Source organism: Oncorhynchus gorbuscha, linkage group LG02 (assembly GCF_021184085.1).
Source record: "Oncorhynchus gorbuscha isolate QuinsamMale2020 ecotype Even-year linkage group LG02, OgorEven_v1.0, whole genome shotgun sequence".
In the NCBI taxonomy this organism is placed as follows: domain Eukaryota; kingdom Metazoa; phylum Chordata; class Actinopteri; order Salmoniformes; family Salmonidae; genus Oncorhynchus; species Oncorhynchus gorbuscha.
The window spans coordinates 6,982,370-7,009,419 of NC_060174.1; the positions used below are offsets into that span (position 1 = coordinate 6,982,370).

Genomic DNA, 27,050 nt, shown 5'->3' on the forward strand with positions numbered 1-27,050 from the left:
CAAATTGTGGATTTAAAAGAAAATGTGAATCATCAGTGTCCAATGACACCTTTGTTTTAATCCCTGGATTTCCAGCCCCTTGATATTAATGTTGGATCTGATTTGAATAACATTTCAATGGCATTAATAAATAGATATGCCGATAGTGGACAACCTTGTTTTACTCCTCTTGACAGTTTAAAACTTTCTGAGAAGTAGCCATTGTTTACTATATTACAGCTAGGGTTACTATACATGACTTTAACCCATATTATAAGAGATTCTCCAAAATTGAAATGTACCAGGAATTTAAATATAAACTCCAGTCGTACTTTATCAAAAGCCTTTTTAACGTCAGCCTTTTTAACAGGTTATTCTACTAACAGGTTATTCTACCTACAGCAGGCCTGGATTCCCAGATTTTTCATAGTGTTCTATTGTTTCAAGTACTTGCCTTATATTATCTCCAATGTATTGTCCATGTTTTAAAAAACTGTCTGATTTAGAATGAATAATATTCAACACTATCTTTTTAATTCTATGTGCTATACATTTTGCTCAATTTTTTTGCATCGCAACACTGTGATGGTTATTCAGGTTATTCTACTAACAGGTTATTCTACAAACAGGTTATTCTACAAACAGGTTATTCTACAAACAGGTTATTCTACAAACAGGTTATTCTACTAACAGGTTATTCTACAAACAGGTTATTCTACAAACAGGTTATTCTACAAACAGGTTATTCTACAAACAGGTTATTCTACAAACAGGTTATTCTACAAACAGGTTATTCTACCAACAGGTTATTCTACCAACAGGTTATTCTACCAACAGGTTATTCTACAAACAGGTTATTCTACTAACAGGCTATTCTACAAACAGGTTATTCTACTAACAGGTTATTCTACAAACAGGTTATTCTACAAACAGGTTATTCTACTAACAGCACAAGAACTTGCATTACCCAAAACAGTTACAAGCAATACAAAAATAAAAATGCTCCAATAAATATTTAAAATGAGCAACAGGGGGACAAGAGTCTCAAGTCTCAAGTTTAGTCTGCCGGCTTATTCCATAGGCAAGGAGCGTAACAGGAAAGGGCAGCCATACCCAACTCTGTGGAAACTGCATGGGCCTCAAGTGTAATCCATGCTTGAGACCTGGTTTTAGGAATTATAATTCTAATATTGATGAGTGATGATAAATAAGAAGGTAGTTTATTCAGAAGTGGTTTTATAGTCTCACGGACAGCGAAGTCCAACAATAAGGGGATCTGCTATACCTATGTTATAGTCAGTTATAAATGATTCTGTCCTGGTTAAAAACAAGTTGTCATCCAATAGGCATGGATTACATTTCCAATATCCTCGCCCACGTGGAAATTCAGTAACAGGAATGTATATGCCAATTAACTGATGGTCTGACCGCATTCTGCCCCCTATCAACACTTTTTTTTTTAACTTTTAGCGCCAACAAAAATGACATAAGAAAGTTGTCAAGACTACGAGTTTGATTGAGCCTCCCCAATGTATATCTCACTAGGTCGGGATATTTAAGCCTCCATATATCCACTAATTCTAATATATCCATGATATTTGTGATTTCCTTTAGAGCATGAGAGTGATAGTTTGCAGTGTGATTTCCTTTATGGTCCATTGAGGTATTTAAAACAGTATTATAATCTCCCACCATAATAATAGTAGTCTATTGCTTGTAGGTTTAATAATTTATTATATATATTTTCAAACGTGGATCGTCATTATGTGGTCCGTAAAGGTTCATGAGCCATATCTGTTAATGGTCCAATAAAATATTTTTAAATCATCCATCTACAGAGGATATAACTTTACAATAGCTTTATTGTCCATAGTCACAGCAGACGACTTTGGAAAGTAGTAGACTTCACAAACATTATAAAGTAAACATTCGTGTAGACAGTTTTTTGTTACAGCATTACATTTGTTAGCAAAGAGATTAATGGTGGCTAGATAGCCAGGTAAAGTTGTTGACTTTATTTTAACAATCGCTCCTACACTCTTTTGTCAAAGAATGACAAGGTGTCCACAGTTGTGTTTACATTTAAGCAATTGTGAAACACCTTCAATGTGTTTTCCCTTTTCAATGTATATTTGAAATCACCTCGGTCAATAAAAGTTTCCTATTGAACTTCAGAACAGAAGGGTTCTTTTGATCAGAGATGAATGATACAGGCTTCGTTTTTAAGCGAGTGAGAGTTCGTCATTGACATAACTGATAAATGAAACAGGCTTCGTTTTTAAGCGAGTGAGAGTTCGTCATTGACATAACTGATAAATGATACAGGCTTCGTTTTTAAGCGAGTGAGAGTTCGTCATTGACATAACTGATAAATGAAACAGGCTTCGTTTTTAAGCGAGTGAGAGTTCGTCATTGACATAACTGATAAATGATACAGGCTTCGTTTTTAAGCGAGTGAGAGTTCGTCATTGACATAACTGATAAATGAAACAGGCTTTGTTTTTAAGCGAGTGAGAGTTCGTCATTGACATAACTGATAAATGATACAGGCTTCGTTTTTAAGCGAGTGAGAGTTCGTCATTGACATAACTGATAAATGATACAGGCTTCGTTTTTAAGCGAGTGAGAGTTCGTCATTGACATAACTGATAAATGAAACAGGCTTCGTTTTTAAGCGAGTGAGAGTTCGTCATTGACATAACTGATAAATGATACAGGCTTCGTTTTTAAGCGAGTGAGAGTTCGTCATTGACATAACTGATAAATGAAACAGGCTTTGTTTTGAAGCGAGTGAGAGTTAGCCCATCGACTTCATTGATAAAGGATATTCTAGAAATAACAAGACGCTTCTCTTTCATTTAAATGTGTCATTGCAGTAGCCTAGATTACCAATGGGCTACAGTTGTCCTGTGTAGCTCAGTTGGTAGAGCATGGCGCTTGTAACGCCAGGGTAGTGGGTTCGATCCCCGGGACCACCCATACGTAGAATGTATGCACACATGACTAAGTCGCTTTGGATAAAAGCGTCTGCTAAATGGCATATATTATTATATATATATTCGCTTTACAGTCTTTGCACCTTGTACACTCTTAGAAAAAAATGGTGCTTTCTAGTACCTAAAGGGGTTCTTTGGGCAGTCCCTATAGGAGAACCTTTTGAAAAACCCTTTTTAGTTCCATGTAGAACCCTTTCCACAGTGGGTTCTACATGGAACCAAAAAAGGGTCTGCAATGGGGACAGCCAAAGAACCCCTTTAGGAACCCTTTTTTCTAACAGTGTATATTTCCAAGAATTGTTCCTTGTCGTTGTAGGGGGATTTCATTTCCTGCTGCTGCTGCTACTTCACCATCTCATGTTTTTAGTTTTTAATTTCTTTTGATGTGACGTCTACAGGCCGTCAGGGCGATTCCTTAGAAGTCCGCAGTTCAAAATGACTAGTCAGAGTTAGTGCCACCCACAGACACATTTACCAGAGCTTATCCAGAGCGACTTACAGGACCAATCAGGGTTCAGTGCTGGAAAATAATGTTGACTTTCTATCGAGCACCCACCCCTTGGCTTTCTGTCCGGCCAACACCCACTGGCTTCTGTCTCACTTGCTAGCCATGGTCCCAGTAATTTTCCACCCTATAGGCAATATCAAAACCCTTTATTTTTTTTAAAACTAAGAAATACTGTAGGTTCAATTACCAGAGTTTTTCACGCGGCCCATTAAGCTGTCAGTGTTGCTGTGCGGTATTACAGACGTAGGTAGAAATAGAGCAATGTTGGTGAGACTTGAAATTATTCTTGCTGAACGTTTTAAAGCCTACATTTTAGGACTGGGACGATTTTCAGACCGAGACAAATATGGGTGATCAATATTTATTTATAGATAATATAGTCTACTATAGCCTAATCATATTTAGGAAGTACATTTCCTTGTAGCGATTACGGCCTCGAGTCTTCTTGGGTATGACGCTACAAGTTTGGCACACCTGTATTTATGGAGTTTCTCCCATTCTTTTCTGCAGATCCTCTTAAGCTCTGTCAGGTTGGATGGGGAGCGTCGCTGCACAGTTATTTTCAGGTCTCTCCAGAGATGTTTGATCAGGTTCAAGTCCGGGCTCTGGCTGGGTCACTCAAGGACATTCAGAGACTTGTCCCGAAGCCACTCCTGCGTTGTTTTGACTGTGTGCTTAGGGTTGTTGTTCTGTTGAAAGGTGAACCTTCGCCCCAGTCTGATGTCCTGAATGCTCTGGAGCAGGTTTTCATCAAGGATCTTTCTGTACAGTGCTCCGTTCATTTTTCCCTCATTCGTGACTAGTCTCCCAGTCCCTGCCCCTGAAAAACATCCTCACAGCACAATGCTACCACCACCATGCTTCACCGTAGGGATGGTGCCAAGTTTCCTCCAGACGTGACAATTGGCATTCAGGCCAAAGAGTTCTTGGTTTCATCAGACCAGAGAATCTTGTTGTTCATGGTCTGAGAATCCTTTAGGTGCCTTAAACTCCAAGCGGGCTGTTATGTGCCTTTTACTGAGGAGTGGCTTCTGTCTGACCACTCTACCATAAAGGCCTGATTGGTGGAGTGCTGCAGAGATGGTAGTCATTCTGGAAGGTTCTCTCATCTCTTCAGAGGAACTCCGGAGCTCTGTCAGTGACCACCGAGTTCTCAGTCACCTCCCTGACCAAGTCCTGTTTCCTCCGATTGCTCAGTTTGGCCGGGCGGCCAAATCTAGGAAGAGTCTTGGTGTTTCCAAACTTCTTCCTTTTAAGAATGATGGAGGTCACTGTGTTCTTGGGGACCTTCAATGCTGTAGAAATGTTTTGATTCCCTTCCCCAGATCTGTGCCTGAACACAATCCTGTCTCTGAGCTCTACAGACAATTCCCTTCCACCTCATGGCTTGGTTTTTGCTCTGACATGCACTGTCAACTGTGGGACCTTATATGGACAGGTGTGTGCCTTTCCAAATCATGTCCAATTAATTGAAATTACCACAGGTGGACTCCAATTAAGTTGTAGAAACATCTCAAGGATGATCAACGGAAACAGGATGCAGCTGAGCTCAATTTCAAGTCTTAATACTTATGTAAATAAGATATTTCCTTATTAAAAAATAAATGTTCTACAATACAGTTTTTTTCTTTTGTCATTATTGGGTATTGTGTGTAGGTTGATGAGGGGAAAAAACTATTAAATCAATTTCATAATAAGGCTGTAACGTAACAAAATGTGGAAAAAGTCGAGGGGTCTGAATACTTTCCCAATGCACTGTTGGTGCAAGGGGGGGGGGCCACGACCGACTCTAGGAAACCCCTGTTCTGGAGTAACCTCAGAGAAGCTGCACGTATCTAATTATAGACAAGTTGACTAACCGTACATCCTACCAAAATGTCAGAAATTACAAGCAGAAACATATCAAAATCAGGCAAAAGACATGGTGCAAAATAATCATTCAGCCTACGGACAGAGGAGCTATAGGAGGGATGGGAGCATTGTAACGGCTGGAATGGAATCCGTGGAATGGAGTCAAACACTTTGTTTCCATGTGTCTGACGTGCTTGGTTCCATCGATTCTATTCCAGCCGTTACCTTGACCCTGTCAACCTATAGCTCCTCCCACCAACCTCCTCTACCTACAGCTCATTTCTTTTATTTAAAAAATGTTAGGTGCTAGGGTGTTAGGGTCACAGAAGTTCCAAAAGAATAAAGACATTACAAATGTCATATTATGTATATATTCAGTGTTGTAATGATGTGCAAATGGTTAAAGTACAAAAGGGAAAATACATAAACATAAATATGGGTTGTATTTACAATGGTGTAAAAAAAAAAAATTCACTGGTTTCCCTTTTCTTGTGGCAACAGGTCACAAATCTTGCTGCTGTGATGTCACACTGTGGTATTTCAACCAGTAGATATGGCAGTTTATCAAAATCGGGTTTGTTTTCAAATTCTTTGTGGATCTGTGTAATCTGAGGGAAATATATGTCTCTTATATGGTCATACATTTGGCAGGAGGTTAGGAAGTGCATCTCAGTTTCCACCTCATTTTGTGGGCATTGTGCACATAGCCTGTGTTCTCTTGAGAGCCAGGTCTCCAGGTTCATCTCACTGTAGGTGATGGCTTTGTTGTCTGGATTTTGATCATTAGCATGTCGTGTCGGTGGCATCATTAAAGTGAAGACTGTTATTTTATCTAATAAATTCTCTGTAATTATTATTACGTGATTAAACTAATCATGTAAATGTAATTAACTAGGAAGTCGGGGCACCAACAAAAATCTTCAGATTACAAAGTTATAATTTTCCTAATATAACTCTTCGGATATTTTAATATCTGATCAATTAGTCTTCTAATTAATGAATTATTCTTTACCTCACGTTAGTCTCATTCCAAACATCGTAAATTGTTGGATCCCTGCACTAACCCAGCCTTTACTATGAATCATCCATACACCAATTGTCTTAATAATTAATTTACTAACTAACTAAATAATCACAGAAATGCATGAACAAACAACACAGTAGATATGGTTACAAGGAAATGATAGGGGGGGTTCCCTAGTGGGCTCAGCCGATATGACTGCTTGGTGGACAAAGGGAAATGGGTCTGAGAAGGGCAGGAATGATAAAAGAGTCACGACACAGTTGATAATTATATTAAATGAAAAGCTAATCCTTTGCACACGAACTCTCACTCATTCCGGAATAATTGCAATCAATGCATATTTCACACCTGGTAGTGTGGTGGATGGGATTACCAGCTCTCTGTAACCTGGAGGGCAACCAGTGGGTCTGTCTCCTCTATACCACCCACCTGGTAGTGTGGTGGATGGGATTACCAGCTCTCTGTAACCTGGAGGGCAACCAGTGGGTCTGTCTCCTCTATACCACCCACCTGGTAGTGTGGTGGATGGGATTACCAGCTCTCTGTAACCTGGAGGCCAACCAGTGGGTCCATCTCCTCTATACCACCCACCTGGTAGTTTGGTGGATGGGACTACCAGCTCTCTGTAATCTAGAGGGCAACCAGTGGGTCCGTCTCCTCTATACCATGTTTCTTACAGGATGACATTCTCTCTCTCTCTCTCTCTCTCTCTCTCTCTCTCTCTGTCTCTCTCTCTCTCTCTCTCCCTCTCTCTCTCTCTCTCTCTCTCTCTCTCTCTCTGCTTACACACAGACTCAGAGTGTGGCCGTTCGTCCCAGGAGTCTGGTGGGTCATATGAAGGACGAAGAGCCCAGGAGGGGGAGGAGCGCAACGGACACTCTGCCAGGTGAACACACACACACACACACACACACACACACACACACACACACACACACACACACACACACACACACACACACACACACACACACACACACACACACACACACACACACACACAGGCACACTAATGTATCAACTTACAATAACATTTACTTACATGCAGTCATTTACACATAAACAGCACTTATAGTTACATATAGTACATCCCACACACTCATGTTTATACACTTTTTCTCTCTCACACACGCACACTAGTGGTTCCCTGGCCCCCTTTAGCTGTGTCAGACTGTAGGAGAGGGAGAATCACGTGACAGTGTGACATTCTTCGCTGAGAGTGACATGTCAGTACTGGAATGCCTGGAAAGATTTTCTCTCTATCACTCCTTTCCCCCACTCTCCTTCTTTTACAGTCTCTCCCTCTCTCTTTCTTTTACAGTCTCTCCCTCTCTCTTTCTTTTACAGTCTCTCCCTCTCTCCTTCTTTTACAGTCTCTCCCTCTCTCTTTCTTTTACAGTCTCTCCCTCTCTCTTTCTTTTACAGTCTCTCCCTCTCTCCTTCTTTTACAGTCTCTCCCTCTCTCCTTCTTTTACAGTCTCTCCCTCTCTCCTTCTTTTACAGTCTCTCCCTCTCTCCTTCTTTTACAGTCTCTCCCTCTCTCTTTCTTTTACAGTCTCTCCCTCTCTCTTTCTTTTACAGTCTCTCCCTCTCTCTTTCTTTTACAGTCTCTCCCTCTCTCTTTCTTTTACAGTCTCTCCCTCTCTCTTTCTTTTACAGTCTCTCCCTCTCTCCTTCTTTTACAGTCTCTCCCTCTCTCTCTTCTTTTACAGTCTCTCCCTCTCTCTTTCTTTTACAGTCTCTCCCTCTCTCTTTCTTTTACAGTCTCTCCCTCTCTCTTTCTTTTACAGTCTCTCCCTCTCTCCTTCTTTTTTTTTACAGTCTCTCCCTCTCTCTTTCTTTTACAGTCTCTCCCTCTCTCTTTCTTTTACAGTCTCTCCCTCTCTCCTTCTTTTACAGTCTCTCCCTCTCTCCTTCTTTTACAGTCTCTCCCTCTCTCTTTCTTTTACAGTCTCTCCCTCTCTCTTTCTTTTACAGTCTCTCCCTCTCTCTTTCTTTTACAGTATCTCCCTCTCTCTTTCTTTTACAGTCTCTCCCTCTCTCTTTCTTTTACAGTCTCTCCCTCTCTCCTTCTTTTACAGTCTCTCCCTCTCTCTTTCTTTTACAGTCTCTCCCTCTCTCTTTCTTTTACAGTCTCTCCCTCTCTCTTTCTTTTACAGTCTCTCCCTCTCTCTTTCTTTTACAGTCTCTCCCTCTCTCTTTCTTTTACAGTCTCTCCCTCTCTCTTTCTTTTACAGTCTCTCCTCTCCATTTACAGTCTCCCCCTCTCTTTCTTTTACAGTCTCTCCCTCTCTCTTTCTTTTACAGTCTCTCCCCTCTCCTTCTTTTACAGTCTCTCCCTCTCTCTTTCTTTTACAGTCTCTCTCCTCTCCTTTTACAGTCTCTCCCTCTCCCTTTACAGTCTCTCCCTCTCCCTTTCTTTTACAGTCTCTCTCCCTCTCTTTCTTTTACAGTCTCTCCCTCTCTCTTTCTTTTAGTCTCTCTCCCTCTCTTTCTTTTAGTCTCTCTCCCTCTCTTTCTTTTACAGTCTCTCCCTCTCTTTTACAGTCTCTCCCTCTCTCTTTCTTTTACAGTCTCTCCTTCTCTTTCTCTGTCTCTCTCCCTCCCCCAGGTGATATTTAAGAGTGGCTGGCCCAGGTGATATTTAAGAGTGGCTGGCCCAGGTGATATTTAAGAGTGGCTGGCCCAGGTGATATTTAAGAGTGGCTGGCCCAGGTGATATTTAAGAGTGGCTGGCCCAGGTGATATTTAAGAGTGGCTGGCCCAGGTGCTATTTAAGAGTGGCTGGCCCAGGTGTATTTAAGAGTGGCTGGCCCAGGTGATATTTAAGAGTGGCTGGCCCAGGTGCTATTCAAGAGTGGCTGGCCCAGGTGCTATTTAAGAGTGGCTGGCCCAGGTGATGTTTAAGAGTGGCTGGCCCAGGTGATGTTTAAGAGTGGCTGGCCCAGTGCTCCAATTGTCTTGAGAGATGTGGAGGGTTAACTCCTTTAGTTGTCTCTCCCTATTTGATTTCTACACAAACAATCCTTTATCTGACCATCCCTGTTTTCATTGTGGTCCACTGTTTGGTTTGCTTCCTGTCTTTAAGTTCGATGTGGTGATTTTCTTTTGTTTGCCTCTTCTTGGGCAAATATAGTGGGTCTCTTTTAGGTCCTAGTTGTTATTTGCTAGTCAACTTTCAGTGGACAGTCCACGGAGTGTCTTTCAGAACCGCTCCTTAAACCCAACCTGTTTTGTTTTGGTTGTTGTCAGTGACTCTTTGTTAGTTCCCCTTTTTTGTTTTTGTTGCCGGGGAACTTAATACTAATCGGTGACTTAGCACTCGCCAGGCGGTGTGTGACATGCGTCTAAACGAGCAGTCAACAAAGGGGCTCATTCAGTCAGCCCTTTTTTTTATGTCCAAATCCCACAGGAGCTTGACTTCTGTGTCTCCCCGCGTGTAATGAGCCGAGGAAATGCCACTTAAATCAAGCACTCTGCTCCCCAGGAATGCCTAGGACTAATGTAAAAAATGCCTTCACTTCAACCCTCTGCCTGCATGGAGGGCAGTTTCCTCTCTCTAGGTAGAAAATTAAGTGGTATCGGGGGGGCATTGCTGCTCTATAGGACTTTATTTTGGCTACATTGTGGTGCAGAGGTTGCTACTTTTGTGGACTCCATTTTGGTTCGACTGGGGTATCAAAGCCACAGTTTCTTGCTGAGACATGGGGTCCATTAGGCTCTACTAGCCACTCATAGGGGCCAGTTTATAATTCCTATGATTGTGTTGTGATGATGATTTATAACAGTGATGGATCAGGAATGATCCTCTCAGGATTTGTCTCACATTCTCTGCGGAATAACAAGTAAACACAGACACACAGGAAAGTGTTGATTGATATTTATACCAGACATCCAACACCACAAACCATTTTTAAAGGGATGAAATCAGAGGCTGGGATTACGAGTCAAGTATGATACCTGGAGGCCTTAGTGAAATGGAATCTTTCCATTGTCTTGTTCAGTGGCCTATCAAATCACAGTAAGGCTCATTATGATGACAGATGGATCATATTCAACGGACCAATGCCAACTGCCCTGAGAGTGTCTGAAATCCAAGCCGCCTGTTTAATTAAGGAATCAAAGAATGAACAATTATTGGCATGATTTGAGATCATTGTCCGTAAAGATAAGGCCTACTGTACATATATACAACAGAACTGTCCATCTATATGTAGGTACAACAGAACTGTCCATCTATATGTAGGTACAACAGATCTATCTATCTAGATGTAGACAAAACAGAACTATCTATCTAGATGTAGATACAACAGAACTATCTATCTATATGTAGACAAAACAGAACTATCTATCTAGATGTAGATACAACAGAACTATCTATCTAGATGTAGACAAAACAGAACTATCTACCTAGATGTAGATACAACAGATCTATCTATCTAGATGTAGACAAAACAGAACTATCTATCTAGATGTAGATACAACACAACTATCTATCTAGATGTAGATACAACACAACTATCTATCTAGATGTAGATACAACAGAACTATCTACCTAGATGTAGATACAACAGAACTATCTATCTAGATGTAGACAAAACAGAACTATCTATCTAGATGTAGATACAACAGAACTATCTATCTAGATGTAGACAAAACAGAACTATCTACCTAGATGTAGATACAACAGATCTATCTATCTAGATGTAGATACAACACAACTATCTATCTAGATGTAGATACAACAGAACTATCTATCTAGATGTAGATACAACAGAACTATCTATCTAGATGTAGACAAAACAGAACTATCTATCTAGATGTAGATACAACAGAACTATCTATCTAGATGTAGACAAAACAGAACTATCTACCTAGATGTAGATACAACAGATCTATCTATCTAGATGTAGATACAACAGAACTATCTATCTAGATGTAGATACAACAGAACTATCTATCTAGATGTAGATACAACAGAACTATCTATCTAGATGTAGACAAAACAGAACTATCTACCTAGATGTAGATACAACAGAACTATCTATCTAGATGTAGACAAAACATAACTATCTACCTAGATGTAGATACAACAGATCTATCTATCTAGATGTAGACAAAACAGAACTATCTATCTAGATGTAGATACAACACAACTATCTATCTAGATGTAGATACAACATAACTATCTATCTAGATGTAGATACAACAGAACTATCTATCTAGATGTAGATACAACACAACTATCTATCTAGATGTAGATACAACAGTTATGTTCAGCAAAATGATACACTCATTGTCCACCTATTTCAAAATCAACGTATTCTTTCCCACAACTAACAAATAATCCCCATAAAGGGATTCAGTGTTACAGTAATAGTGTTACTGTTATACCGTAATACAGTGTTACAGATATATAGTAATAGTGTTACAGTGTTACAGTAATACAGTGTTACAGATATATAGTAATAGTGTTACTGTTATACCGTAATACAGTGTTACAGATATATAGTAATAGTGTTACTGTTATACCGTAATACAGTGTTACAGATATATAGTAATAGTGTTACAGTGTTACAGAAATACAGTGTTACAGATATATAGTAATAGTGTTACATTGTTACAGTAATACAGTGTTACAGATATATAGTAATAGTGTTACAGTAATACAGTGTTACAGATATATAGTAATAGTGTTATAGTGTTACAGTAATACAGTGTTACAGTTATATAGTAATAGTGTTACATTGTTACAGTAATACAGTGTTACAGATATATAGTAATAGTGTTACAGTGTTACAGTAATACAGTGTTACAGTTATATAGTAATACAGTGTTATATTAATACAGTGTTACAGTTATAAAGTAATACAATGTTATAGTAATACAGTGTTACAGTGTTACAGTTATATAGTAATACAGTGTTATAGTAATACAGTGTTACAGTAATACAGTGTTACCGTGTTACAGTAATACAGTGTTACAGTGTTACAGTAATACAGTGTTACAGTTATATAGTAATACAGTGTTACAGTGTTACAGTAATATAGTGTTACAGTTATATAGTAATACAGTGTTACAGTTATATAGTAATACAGTGTTACAGTTATATAGTAATACAGTGTTACAGTTATATAGTAATACAGTGTTACAGTTATATAGTAATACAGTGTTACAGTTATATAGTAATAGTGTTACATTAATACAGTAATACAGTGTTACCCTCTGTCCTCAACAGTGATAATGACTTGACTGCATTGCTCACCTTCTAACCTTTAACCCCTCTCCCCTGACCCTTCCCCGCTGACCCTGTCCTCAGCATTGATAATGTTCCCGGGTTTACAAGCCGGCCCAAGATTCCCCGCACGCCGGAGAGTGATGCACCAGGCGTGGATCCTCGGAGGGGGCGCGTTGTCCCTCCACTGGCCCCCCAGTTCTCCCAGTCTGAGCCCCAGCAAAGCAGCAGCCGACCTGGATCAGGGGCCTCCGTCACAGTGGGAGGGCCAGGGGGCGGCAGACAGAGTGAGTGTGAACTGTGAAGTCTTAAACATCACAGCTCTCTTTCTAACTCTCTCTCTCTATCTCTGTCTGTATTGCTCTCGCTCTCTCTCTCTTTCTCTCTCTCTCTCTCTCTCTCTCTCTCTCTCTCTCTCTCTCTCTCTCTCTCTCTCTCTCTCTCTCTCTCTCTCTCTCGCTCTCGCTCTCGCTCTCTGAGCCATGGGCAAGCCAAACATTGCCAATAAAAAATACTAAATTCACAATTAGTAAGGCCTAAAAAAAGACATTAGAATCAAATATAAAAATTAAACAACTTCTTTTGAATAAGCTGTGACTAATGCCACAAACACAACAGAATAGTTTTAAGGACTTCAGTTTTAACAGCATTTTACCCTCTCATAAAATGTAGGCGTTACTTTTCAGAGACTAGATGCAGATGTCTTACATGAAATGATCATCCAGATTTGGATGCAGAGGGTTTTACGCACATCCAAACTTTTTACAGGAGCTGGACAAAGATCCAATGTATAGAGAAAGGAGGATATACTGCTCCCAGATGTAATGGTTTGTAAAATATCATGGAACCGTCTTACAGATTGCATTTGCACTACAGAAATAGCAGGACGGCTAATGAATTGCATTGCATGCGAGCCATGGATGTTTTCACCATAAATCCGTGAAAGTTTGTTTTGTAATCAAATTAAACAAAACAAACAGGATGTTTTTTAACCTCTCTAGGGGGTGTGGGACGCTAGCATCCCACCTGGCCAACATCTGGTAAAATTGCAGAGCGCCAAATTCAAAAACAGAAATACTCTTAGTAAAAATTCTAAAAACATTCAAGGTGTTAATCCAACCGTTGTGTCAGATTTCAAAAAGGCTTTACGGCGAAAGCATACCATGCGATTATCTGAGGACAGCGCCCGGCACACAAAACATTACAAACATTTACCAGCCAAGTAGAGGAGTGACAAAAGTCAGAAATAAAGTTAATCACTTACCTTTGATGGTCTTCATACGGTTGCACTCACAAGACTCCCAGTTACCCAATAAATGTTTGTTTTGTTCGATAAAGCCCCTCTTTATATACAAAAACCTCAGTTTTGTTCAGTAATCCAATGGCTCCAAGGCGGTCACAATAGGCAGACAAAAAAATCCCAAAAGTATCAGTAAAGTTCCAGATAACATTACCAAAATCGATATTAGAAGTTGATCAACTTTCAAAGTAGAATCAATCAATTAATCAAATGTATTTATAAAGCCCTTTTTACATCAGCTGATGTAAAGTGCTGTACAGAAACCCAGCCTAAAAACACCAAACAGCAAGCAATGCCGATGTAGAAGCACGGTGGCTCTGAAAAACTCCCTAGAAAGGCAGAAACCTAGGAAGAAACGTAGAGGAACCAGGCCTTGAGAGGTGGCCAGTCCTCTTCTGGCTGTGCCGGGTGGAGATTTACCTTCCCATTGTTCCGCAACTATATTGTATCATATACACATTTCTAGTCTCTACTTTTATCCAACGTAAAAAAACTAAGATTTGCTACATCAGCCCGAATCGAGCCAGTTGGTCACATATTGCTATGTTACAGCCTTATCCTAAAATTTATTAAATTGGGTGGGGTTTTCCATCAGAGATGGCCACTCAAGGACATTCCCGAAGCTACTCCTGCGTTGTCTTCTGCGTTGTGTGCTTAGGGTCGTTGTCCTGTTGAAAGGTGAACCTTTTTCCCAGTCTGAGGTCCTGAGCCCTCTGGAGCAGGTTTTAATCAAGGATCTCTCTGTACTTTGCTCCGTTCATCTTCCCCTCTATCCTGACTAGTCTCCCAGTCTCTGCCACTGTAAAACATCCCCACAGCATGATGCTGCCACCACCATGCTTCACTGTAGGGATGAGGTCAGGATTCCTCCAGATGTTGATGTTTGGCATTCAGACCAATGAATTCAATCTTGGTTTCATCAGACCAGAGAATCTTGTTTCTCATGTCCTGAGAGTCCTTTAGGTGCATTTGGCAAACTCCAAGCGTGCTGTCATGTGCCTTTCACTAAGGAGTTGCATCCGTCTGGCCACTCTACCATAAAGGCCTGATTGGTGCTGCAGAGATGGTTTTCTTTCTGGAAGATTCTCCCATCTCCACAGAGGAGCTCTATCAGTGACCATCGGATTCTTGGTCACCTCCCTGACCAAGGCTTTTCTCCCCCGATTGCTCAGTTTGTCCGGGCGGCCAGCTCTAGGAAGATTCTTGGTGTTTCCAAACGTATTCAATTTAAGAATGATGGAGGCCACTGTGTTCTTGGGGACCTTCAATGCTGCAGACATTTTTTGATTCCCTTCCCTAGATATGTTCCTCGGCACAATCCTGTCTGGGAGCTCTACAGATGATTCCTTGGACCTTATGGCTTGGTTTTTGTTCTGACATGCACTGTCAACTGTGGGACCTTATATAGACAGGTGTGTGCTTTTCCAAATCATGTCCAATCAATTGAATTTACCACAGCTGGACTCCAATCAAGTTGTAGAAACATCTCAAGAATGATCAGTGGAAACAGGATACACCTGAGCTCATACCTAAGGGTCTGAATACTTTTATAGATTTGCAAAAACGTGTTTTCACTTCGTCATTATTGGGTATTGTCTGTAGATTGATGAGGAAAAGCTTATTGATCAGATGCGTATCTGTATTCCCAGTCATATGAAATCCATAGATTAGGGCCTCATGAATTTATTTCAATTGACCGATTTCCTTTATATAAACTGTAACTCAGTAAAATCTTTGAAATTGTGGCATGTTGCATTTATATTTTTGCTCAGTGTACATGCCAAGTGGTTAACTAACGTGTGTTTGACAAGAGCACCTCCTTGGTACCCATAACCCCCTGGGGGATGTTGAATGATTTGTACCAGGACGTTCTGGTGTCATTCACTACGGGCATTTTTTTTACCTCTCATTCGGTGCTGGCTGTTTTAGGCCAAGCTTTTAATTGGTCCTCTTTGGTGGGTGATTTGGTTGTTGTTGTTGTGATCCACCCTAATCACGGGCTACTGTTAACCTGGGTAGACAAGAAGTGGAATGACAACACAAACAGGTCTGTTACCCAGGCTGTTTCCCCAACATTTTGTCATTCTAAGGTAGTGCGCCCCCCCCAAAAAAAGCAGCATCCTGTGCTATAAATGTTACACAGCCAATCACAGCCAATCACAGGGAAACGGATTGGGAGAAGAACCTATTGTCTGGCCCCGCTGGACTTTTAGCTGGAGGTCAGGAATCTTACAGTTGCTCCAACACTTAGTGCGTGTGTTGTATTGTGTATTTACGTACACTATTCAGTAAATTAATTGTTCAGATTATTTCTGTGGCTGTTGTATAATACTAAGCATGATGTGACAGAATGGATATTTTAGCTCATAAAGTATTCTGAACAGAATGGCTCTTTTAACTCAGTGTTCTGGACAGAATGGCTCTTTTAACTCCGTGTTCTGGACAGAATAGCTCTTTAAGCTCAAAGTGTTCTGGACAGAATATCTCTTAACTCAGTGTTCTGGACAGAATAGCTATTTTAACTCAGTGTTGTGGACAGAATAGCTATTTTAACTCAGTGTTGTGGACAGAATAGCTATTTTAACTCAGTGTTGTGGACAGAATGTCTCTTTTACCTCAGTGTTCTGGACAGAATGTCTCTTTTAACTCAGTGTTCTGGACAGAATGTCTCTTTTAACTCAGTGTTGTGGACAGAATAGCTATTTTAACTCAGTGTTGTGGACAGAATGTCTCTTTTAACTCAGTGTTCTGGACAGAATGTCTCTTTTAACTCAGTGTTGTGGACAGAATGTCTCTTTTAACTCAGTGTTCTGGACAGAATAGCTATTTTAATTCAGTGTTGTGGACAGAATGGCTCTTTTAACTCAGTGTTCTGGACAGAATGTCTCTTTTAACTCAGTGTTCTGGACAGAACGTCTCTTTTAACTCAGTGTTGTGGACAGAATGTCTCTTTTAACTCAGTGTTCTGGACAGAATAGCTATTTTAATTCAGTGTTGTGGACAGAATGGCTATTTTAACTCAGTGTTCTGGACAGAATGTCTCTTTTAACTCAGTGTTCTGGACAGAATGTCTCTTTTAACTCAGTGTTCTGGACAGAACGTCTCTTTTAACTCAGTGTTGTGGACAGAATGTCTCTTTTAACTCAGTGTTCTGGACAGAATAGCTATTTTAATTCAGTGTTGTGGACAGAATGGCTCTTTTAACTCAGTGTTCTGGACAGAACGTCTCTTTTAACTCAGTGTTCTGGACAGAATGTATCTTTTAACTCAGTGTTGTGGACAGAATAGCTATTTTAACTCAGTGTTGTGGACAGAATGTCTCTTTTAACTCAGTGTTCTGGACAGAATGTCTCTTTTAACTCAGTGTTGTGGACAGAATGTCTCTTTTAACTCAGTGTTCTGGACAGAATAGCTATTTTAATTCAGTGTTGTGGACAGAATGGCTCTTTTAACTCAGTGTTCTGGACAGAATGTCTCTTTTAACTCAGTGTTCTGGACAGAACGTCTCTTTTAACTCAGTGTTCTGGACAGAATGTATCTTTTAACTCAGTGTTCTGGACAGAATGTATCTTTTAACTCAGTGCTGTGGACAGAATAGCTCAAAGGGCAGGCTGACAGGCAGGCCTATGTGTGCCTGTGGTGTGTGTCGTATTATTACACAAGCCATTGTGTCATGCCTCATCTGTCAAAAGCAAAGCCATTTCAAAACTAACAAAACATGACAGCAATATTGGCTTACGCCTTCAAACCACACACTGATCTTATTGCTAGCACAATGGCTAATGTTGGGAAAGCTTTTATTAGACTTTAAAATAAGCCGTATTGACATAATGACTACCAAGTAGATCTCATGCTGTCTTCTCAAAGATCAGCGATTGGGCAACGTTTTAGATACTGTGTTATCTTTATTGCGTGCTTCCTGATAAAGCTATGACACGTCTTAATTGAACATAGAGATAATATGGATGGACAGTCTCTTGTTTGCAGTGTGATCTCTTAGTCCCGAGATAACATATTGGGTCTTTTTTCTCTCTCTCTCTCTGGGTCTATCTTTCTCTCTCTCTCTCTGGATCTATCTATCTATCTATCTATCTCTCCCTCTCTCTCCCACATGACTCCATATGGGGAAGGACCTTCTACACTGTAGTTTAACATGACTCTATAGGGGGATGGACCTTCTACACTGTAGTTTAACATGACTCTATAGGGGGATGGACCTTCTACACTTTAGTTTAACATGACTCCATATGGGGAAGGACCTTCTACACTGTAGTTTAACATGACTCTAGAGGGTGATGGACCTTCTACACTGTAGTTTAACATGACTCTATAGGGGGATGGACCTTCTACACTGTAGTTTAACATGACTCCATATGGGGAAGGACCTTCTACACTGTAGTTTAACATGACTCTATAGGGTGATGGACCTTCTACACTGTAGTTTAACATGACTCTATAGGGTGATGGACCTTCTACACTGTAGTTTAACATGACTCTATAGGGGGATGGACCTTCTACACTGTAGTTTAACATGACTCCATATGGGGAAGGACCTTCTACACTGTAGTTTAACATGACTCTATAGGGTGATGGACCTTCTACACTGTAGTTTAACATGACTCTATAGGGTGATGGACCTTCTACACTGTAGTTTAACATGACTCTATAGGGTGATGGACCTTCTACACTGTAGTTTAACATGACTCTATAGGGGGATGGACCTTCTACACTGTAGTTTAACATGACTCCATATGGGGAAGGACCTTCTACACTGTAGTTTAACATGACTCTACCTTCTATGACATGACTCTATAGGGGGATGGACCTTCTACACTGTAGTTTAACATGACTCCATATGGGGAAGGACCTTCTACACTGTAGTTTAACATGACTCTATAGGGGGATGGACCTTCTACACTGTAGTTTAACATGACTCTATAGGAGGATGGACCTTCTACACTGTAGTTTAACATGACTCTATAGGGGGATGGACCTTCTACACTGTAGTTTAACATGACTCTATAGGGGGATGGACCTTCTACACTGTAGTTTAGTGAGCAGACAGAGACCTGGGTCGTATTCCAGGAATCTTGGATTCCTGATCCAAGATGGCGTAGCAGTGCAGACGTGTTTTGTTCATCCTCTCTTGTACTTTTGTCTTTTTTTGTATATATTTCAATTTTATTTTCAATATCTTCTCCATTTTAGTTAAATTACACCTTCCGGTAACCTGCCTCACCCAATGTGATACGGAACCGCTATTATTTGTCATTTTTAGACCTTATGGCAAGAACCACAGCCATCAGAAGCTAACCAGCTAATTAGCTACAAGCTATTTAGTCATTGTTAGCCACTGCTAGCGGCCTTTACCTTCTGCACAGCTAGCTAGCACCCACCGAGGTACCCTGTACAGAAGATATCCCTAAGGCCCACCTCCCGGCCTACTCAGTTGTTCACCCGGACTCCACCCAAAGACGGCTAGAATACACTACTCCACCGGATCCTTGCTACCTTGGCACCGGATCACTGCTGCTGCCGAGTGGCTATAGTGGCTAACACCTCTGTCCCGAAGCTAGCACCAGTTAGCCGTGAGCCAGGCGCATCTCCCGGATAGAAAACTAAATTACTACAACTACAATATCTCTTTCGCCACCTGGCTGGGATTCTTAGTCGACACAGCGCCCCGCCGCACCACCACGACAGCTCTGCCGACGAACACTCCATCCGCTGTGCCTTCAACCGGCCTCCGTCGGAGCAGATGCTTCTACTAGCCCCGGGCAATTCCCACCTCCCACACATGCGGTGAGCTCACCCATTATAACCAGCTTATCCAGAGATACAACCACTCTTATCATCACTCAGTGCTTGGGCTTACCTCTGCTGTACCTGCACCTGTACCCCTGTCTGCACATTATGCCCTGAATCTATTCTACCACGCCCAGAAATCTGCTCCTTTTATTCTTTGTCCCCAACGCTCTAGGCGACCAATTTTGATAGCCTTTAGCCGTAACCTCATCCTACTCCTCCTCTGTTCCTCGGGTGGTGTGGAGGTAAACCCAGGCCCCGCGTGTCCCCAGGCACCCTCATTTGTTGACTTCTGTGATCGAAAAAACCTTGGCTTCATGCATGTCAACATCAGAAGCCTCCTCCCTAAGTTTGTTTTACTCACTGCTTTAGCACACTCTGCCAACCCTGAAGTCCTTGCCGTGTCTGAATCCTGGATACACTGTCAAGATAGAACTGCCAAAGGGGGAGGAGTTGCAATCTACTGCAGAGAGAGCCTGCAAAGTTCTGTCATACTTTCCAGGTCTATACCCAAACAGTTTTAACTTCTCATTTTAAAAATTAACCTCTCCAGAAATAAGTCTCTCACTGTTGCCGCCTGCTATCTACCCCCGCTCCCAGCTGTGCCCTGGACACCATTTGTGAATTGATCACCCCCCATCTAGCTTCAGAGTTCGTTCTGTTAGGTGACCTAAACTGGGATATGCTTAACACCCCGGCAGTCCTACAATCTAAGCTAGATGCCCTCAATCTCACACAAATCATCAAGGAACCCACCAGGTACAACCCCAAATCCGTTAACATGGGCACCCTCATAGACATTATCCTGACCAACTTGCCCTCCAAATACACCTCCGCTGTTTTCAATCAGGATCTCAGCGATCACTGCCTCATTGCCTGTATCCGCTATGGGTCCGCGGTCAAACTACTACCCCTCATCATTGTCAAACGCTCCCTAAAACACTTCTGCGAACAGGCCTTTCTAATCGACCTGGCCTGGGTATCCTGGAAGGATATTGACCTCATCCCGTCAGTGGAGGATTTCCTCACCATCTTAGATAAGCATGCCCCATTCAAAAAAAATGCAAAACTAAGAACAGATATAGCCCTTGGTTCACTCCAGACCTGACTGCCCTCGACCAGCACAAAAACATCCTGTGGCGGACTGCCACAGCATCAAATAGTCCCCACGATATGCAATGCACTCATATCGGTCAGGAAAGCAAAGGCTAGCTTTTTCAAGCAGAAATTCGCATCCTGTAGCTCTAACTCCAAAAGGTTTTGGGACACTGTAAAGTCCATGGAGAACAAGAGCACCTCCTCCCAGCTGCCCACTGAACTGAGGCTAGGTAACACGGTCACCACTGATAAATCCATGATAATCGAACATTTCAATAAGCATTTCTCAACGGCTGGCCATGCCTTCCTCCTGGCTACTCCAACCCCGGCGAACAGCTCTGCCCCCCCGCAGCTACTCGCCCAAGCCTCCCCAACTCCTCCTTCACCCATATCCAGACAGCAGATGTTCTGAAAGAGCTGCAAAACCTGGACAAATCAGCTGGGCTAGACAATCTGGACCCTCTCCTTCTAAAACTATCTGCCGCCATTGTTGCAACCTCTATTACCAGTCTATATACAGGGGGTAACGGTACGGGGTAACGGTACAAAGGTTGCGTGTTCAAATCTCATCACGGACTATTTTTGCTAATTAGCAACTTTGCAATTACTTAACATGTTGGCGAACTCTTCCCCTAACCTTAATCCTTTAATCTAACTCCTAACCTTAACACTAACCGCTAACACCTAGCCTAGCTAATGTTAGTGTTAGCCACCTAGCTAACATATTATACCTTTAACTTTTTAAAATTTTTATATTGTACGAATTGCAGTTTGTAATACAGTATATCATACAAAATGGATGATGGACATCCACAAATTAATACATAATTCGGAGTATCTCCCGGTTTTACATTTGATTATTTACCTAAACCCCTCGAGTCGTCAAGGTTGAGAGTTCCCAAATAAGGTCTCAGCGAAAAAGGAAGTTCGGTTGAATTAGTTGTATCCCTGAAAACCGGATACATCCGATTGTTGGTAACTTCGCGACGGGTGATGTATGGGTAACAGGGTTGATGTGTTATGTACAACCAGCTCACATACTTTTACACTGTGATTTGACTATTAGTTGTTCAATTTTTTGTTTGAAAAAAAAATATGTATATTTCAAAAAGGAACCGTTTCACCGTATTAAAACGACAGTTCGTGTAACAGTGATGACCAATGAGGGATAGATGTAAATGAATCACTAATCATCTTCATAAATGACTGTCAAAGCAACACAATAACTAGGGCTTTACAATGATGGTGAAATGCTGGGTTTAAGTGGGTTAAAATCTTCCTAGATGTCACAGCTTGCACAGAGGAATATATAAAAATGCTGATTTTTTAATGTCTTTATTCATATAACAAAAATCTGATTTATTGAATTCTCCATCTGGTTTTTATTAAAAAGTACTTCATTTAATATAACAGGATTTTAAAATTCATTATTGATTCACAATATCTACTTAAAATTTGGAAGGACGCAAAAGGCACTCTTTTTGTGAAATGGCCTTCGTGTGCTGATGAATATGGGAAGTCTTAACCCAATCACACATAAGTTCTAACAATAATGTTGGCTATGATAATGGTCCCAGTATAACCACCTAACCCCTCACTCCTTCCCTCTTGCCACGCCCCCCCTCCCCTCTCTGCTCTCCAGGCAGCCAGTCGTACACAGGAAGTGAAAAGGACCTTTCACCACGGGGCCGCCATATCTCCTGAGGAGCCTCCAGCTTCCTGTAACTCCATCCGCAGGTTGTGATAAGGGTCAGGGCATTAGAGAGGCTAGAGGTCGGTGGAGAGGTGGAGGGAGAGAGAGAGAGGTAAAGGAAGGAGGGAGAGGTGGAGGAAGGGGATAGAGAAGGAGGAGGGGTGGAGGAAGGGGGTAGAGAAGGAGGAGGGGTGGAGGGAGAGCGATGGCATAGGAAACAATGTGTAGGATTGTAGCTCGGGGAGGGGCCCCTTTCAAACCTCGGTATAGAACACTTTGGTAACACAACACTGCTCTCAAAATAAGCAAAACAACAAATAAGCTTGCAAGCCGCTTGATACACCCTTCCTACCTAACCAGCTGGCCAAGGCTTGCTTCTCTTTACCTATCTCCCTCTTTTAACTCTCTCTCCTGGAGAATAAACACCAAAGTACTCGCTCTCCCATGTCATCTTAAACACATTGGACGTTACATAACCAGCTACTGGACAAAATGAATTCATTCCAAATCTATGGTACGGTGAACATTACCAGCTATAATGTAGTAGCACTATTTGCTAACAAAAGGCTGTGTCTCATCAAAGATGGTTGAAAGGGTTAATCGAGGGTTGATCCTTCCACCATGTTGCTTTTCCGCTTGACTGTTAGGAATTTTAAATGAGTGACCCATTGAGGAAGGAGGAAATTAGAGTATTTATGACTAACACTATGGTTAATGGAGTAGGGCTCCTTTACAGACATCTATTTATGACTAACACTGTGGTGATTACATTGTAAAAATAATAATAATAATAATAATAATAAAATGTAATCAGTGTCTTATAAAGTCCCTCCGTTTCCGGTGCCGAGGTGGTCGTAGTACAGGGTATATGGGTATATAACATGCTCAGGTGAAATAAAGCTGGACTTTTGCCACCTTTTCAGTTTAAAAGGTTTTGATTTGAGCTTTGTTTTGACTCGGCCTTCCTAATCCATTTGGAATGTTTTCAGTGGCTCAATGACTGATTCTGCCTTCCTGCTTTCCATCTGAACATTAACGCTCTCCAGTTAACGCTCTCCAGTTAACGCTCTCCAGTTAACGCTCTCCAGTTAACGCTCTCCAGTTAACGCTCTCCAGTTAACGCTCTCCAGTTAACGCTCTCCAGTTAACGCTTCTCCAGTTAACGCTTCTCCAGTTAACGCTCTCCTTTTAAGCCTATACTTAAATACTTAACTAATACTTTCGTAGGAACTACATAAAACAGCAGTAGACAGTATTTTACAACCAACCAATACTCGTCACATTATGGACAAATCTCTCTTTTGTCCAGGAACTAATTTTTCCTTCGTTCTATACGGATGCTCATAAAGAAACCAGGATTGATTGATTTTTTTTGTCTGTGTGTTTATCGAAATCAAGTTGTTACGCTGGTCTGGATCGTCTCTTGACTTGTAAATAGTTTGTTGGTTGCTCAGCTCTTTGAAGGGAAATGTCAACTAAGTGAATATCAGCTTTACTTTGATTTGTTATCGTAATTCACTTTGAATAGCTGCTTTCATTGAACTTTTCATTGCGTTAAATTATAGTGTTTACAAGAAAGACACAAAGATGAAGTACTTCTGTCAGGCTAGTGTACATTAGACTGTAGATAATCATCTGTCAGACTAGTGTACATTAGACTGTAGATAATCATCTGTCAGACTAGTGTACATTAGACTGTAGATAATCATCTGTCAGACTAGTGTACATTAGACTGTAGATAATCATCTGTCAGACTAGTGTACATTAGACTGTAGATAATCATCTGTCAGACTAGTGTACATTAGACTGTAGATAATCATCTGTCAGACTAGTGTACATTAGACTGTAGATAATCATCTGTCAGACTAGTGTACATTAGACTGTAGATAATCATCTGTCAGGCTAGTGTACATTAGACTGTAGATAATCATCTGTCAGACTAGTGTACATTAGACTGTAGATAATCATCTGTCAGACTAGTGTACATTAGACTGTAGATAATCATCTGTCAGACTAGTGTACATTAGACTGTAGATAATCATCTGTCAGACTAGTGTACATTAGACTGTAGATAATCATCTGTCAGACTAGTGTACATTAGACTGTAGATAATCATCTGTCAGACTAGTGTACATTAGACTGTAATCATCTGATAATCATCTGTCAGACTAGTGTACATTAGACTGTAGATAATCATCTGTCAGGCTAGTGTACATTAGACTGTAGATAATCATCTGTCAGACTAGTGTACATTAGACTGTAGATAATCATCTGTCAGACTAGTGTACATTAGACTGTAGATAATCATCTGTCAGACTAGTGTACATTAGACTGTAGATAATCATCTGTCAGACTAGTGTACATTAGACTGTAGATAATCATCTGTCAGACTAGTGTACATTAGACTGTAGATAATCATCTGTCAGACTAGTGTACATTAGACTGTAGATAATCATCTGTCAGACTAGTGTACATTAGACTGTAGATAATCATCTGTCAGACTAGTGTACATTAGACTGTAGATAATCATCTGTCAGACTAGTGTACATTAGACTGTAGATAATCATCTGTCAGACTAGTGTACATTAGACTGTAGATAATCATCTGTCAGACTAGTGTACATTAGACTGTAGATAATCATCTGTCAGACTAGTGTACATTAGACTGTAGATAATCATCTGTCAGACTAGTGTACATTAGACTGTAGATAATCATCTGTCAGACTAGTGTACATTAGACTGTAGATAATCATCTGTCAGACTAGTGTACATTAGACTGTAGATAATCATCTGTCAGACTAGTGTACATTAGACTGTAGATAATCATCTGTCAGACTAGTGTACATTAGACTGTAGATAATCATCTGTACATTATGAGGTTTTATTCGCGTATAAAATCAATCACAAAACGTAGGCTACTTGAATTCGGGTGACATTTAACATTTCCACAGTTTCACCGATGCTTTACTGTACAGTATTTCTGTAATATGTAGCTGAATTTGTGTGATAATGTATTTTGACACAGTAGCAATGAATTATCATATCTTTGTATACATGAATTAAATAAACTTTTAAGTGTTATGTCTGCTGTCTTACACTTGTAACCGATTTAAACCAAGTCCTCCTGAACTAAAGCGTATGTTCAATGGAGATTCTCTATCTGTGTCTGGGAAACTGGTCTAAACCATAACAAATGATTGCAAACGTATTTTCTTAAACGTACCTTTCAAGAACTGTTGAAAGGGACACAAGTCTTGCCCCTCATCTCAAACAATGCCATTACCATTGAGAGTTATAGACTCAGTGGCCAGTTTATTAGGTATACCCCCACCCTGTTCACGAAAATGGTTTGCTTCTACAGACAGTGAGTCACATGGCTGTGTCTTGCTATATAAAGCAAGCAGGCAGACAGGCATCAAGACATTCAGTTACTGTTCTATTTAACGTTAGAATGGGCACAGCGAGTGACCTAAGTGACTGAGTGTGGGTATGATTGTCGGTGCCAGGCGCGTCGGTTCCAGTATCTCAGAAACAGCCGGCTTCCTTTTTACGCACCACGGTGTCTAGTGCAGCGGTTCTCAAACTAGGGGTCGCGACCAATATGGGGTTGCCTGATATGAAAATGGGGTCGTGGGAGAATTTCCAAACTCAAAATAACTCCCCCAGCATATGCTCTCCAAATGGACGTTAGCTGTGAAGGACTGAGATGTCCCATGCATTTACTTTTGTTTGCTATACATGTCAGGGGATGCTATTCACGAGGACGTATTCTTCTGTCTCGTGATACCTGAGCATGACACGGCACAGGGTATGTTTAGCTGTGTGGCTATATTAACAAAAAACTGATTCCATGGGATCAAATTTTTTATTTTATTTTTTTATTTCACCTTTATTTAACCAGGTAGGCTAGTTGAGAACAAGTTCTCATTTACAACTGCGACCTGGCCAAGATAAAGCAAAGCAGTGTGAACAGACAACAACACAGAGTTACACATGGAGTAAACAATAAACAAGTCAATAACACAGTAAAAAAAAAAAATAGTCTATATACATTGTGTGCAAAAGGCATGAGGAGGTAGGTGAATAATTACAATTTAGCAGATTAACACTGGAGTGATAAATGATCAGATGGTCATGTACAGGTAGAGATATTGGTGTGCAAAAGAGCAGAAAACTAACTAAATAAATAAAAACAGTATGGGGATGAGGTAGGTAAAAATGGGTGGGCTATTTACAATCATGTTGAGTGGTGAGCTTATGCACAGATGAGACTCCGTCTATGACGGGCAGGCCTCTGCACTCTAGTTATGAATGAGTCTCCCTCTGCCAGATGGACGCAAAAGAGAGCAACTGGCTGCAAAAGAGCTGAGCACAGAACTCCGAGATAAACTGCAGTAGGTAACTTTGATTGGAAACAACATCAATGCACATCCACTGCACGCCTGTGAGCACAACTGTGTGGAGATATGGGATCAGAGCATGACAATAGTCTATTTTACACTGAGGCTTGGTGGTTGGTAATGGAGGCTTGTTGTCATTCACAATGGATAGAAAATTAACCA

General features: G+C 40.9%; 1 protein-coding gene across 3 annotated transcripts in view; it reads left to right on the forward strand.

The window, feature by feature from the left end:
* Positions 1-24,626, forward strand: part of LOC123996602 (lisH domain-containing protein ARMC9) — an 86,081-nt gene extending 61,455 nt beyond the window's left edge. For all 3 annotated transcript variants that reach the window (XM_046300099.1, XM_046300116.1, XM_046300107.1), the window contains 3 exons: positions 7,151-7,244; positions 12,678-12,880; positions 22,439-24,626. In XM_046300099.1, the coding sequence (XP_046156055.1) occupies positions 7,151-7,244; positions 12,678-12,880; positions 22,439-22,500 (359 nt within the window). In that variant the 3' untranslated portion in view covers positions 22,501-24,626. The remainder of the gene's footprint in view (positions 1-7,150; positions 7,245-12,677; positions 12,881-22,438) is intronic.
* Positions 24,627-27,050: the final 2,424 nt, after the last annotated feature.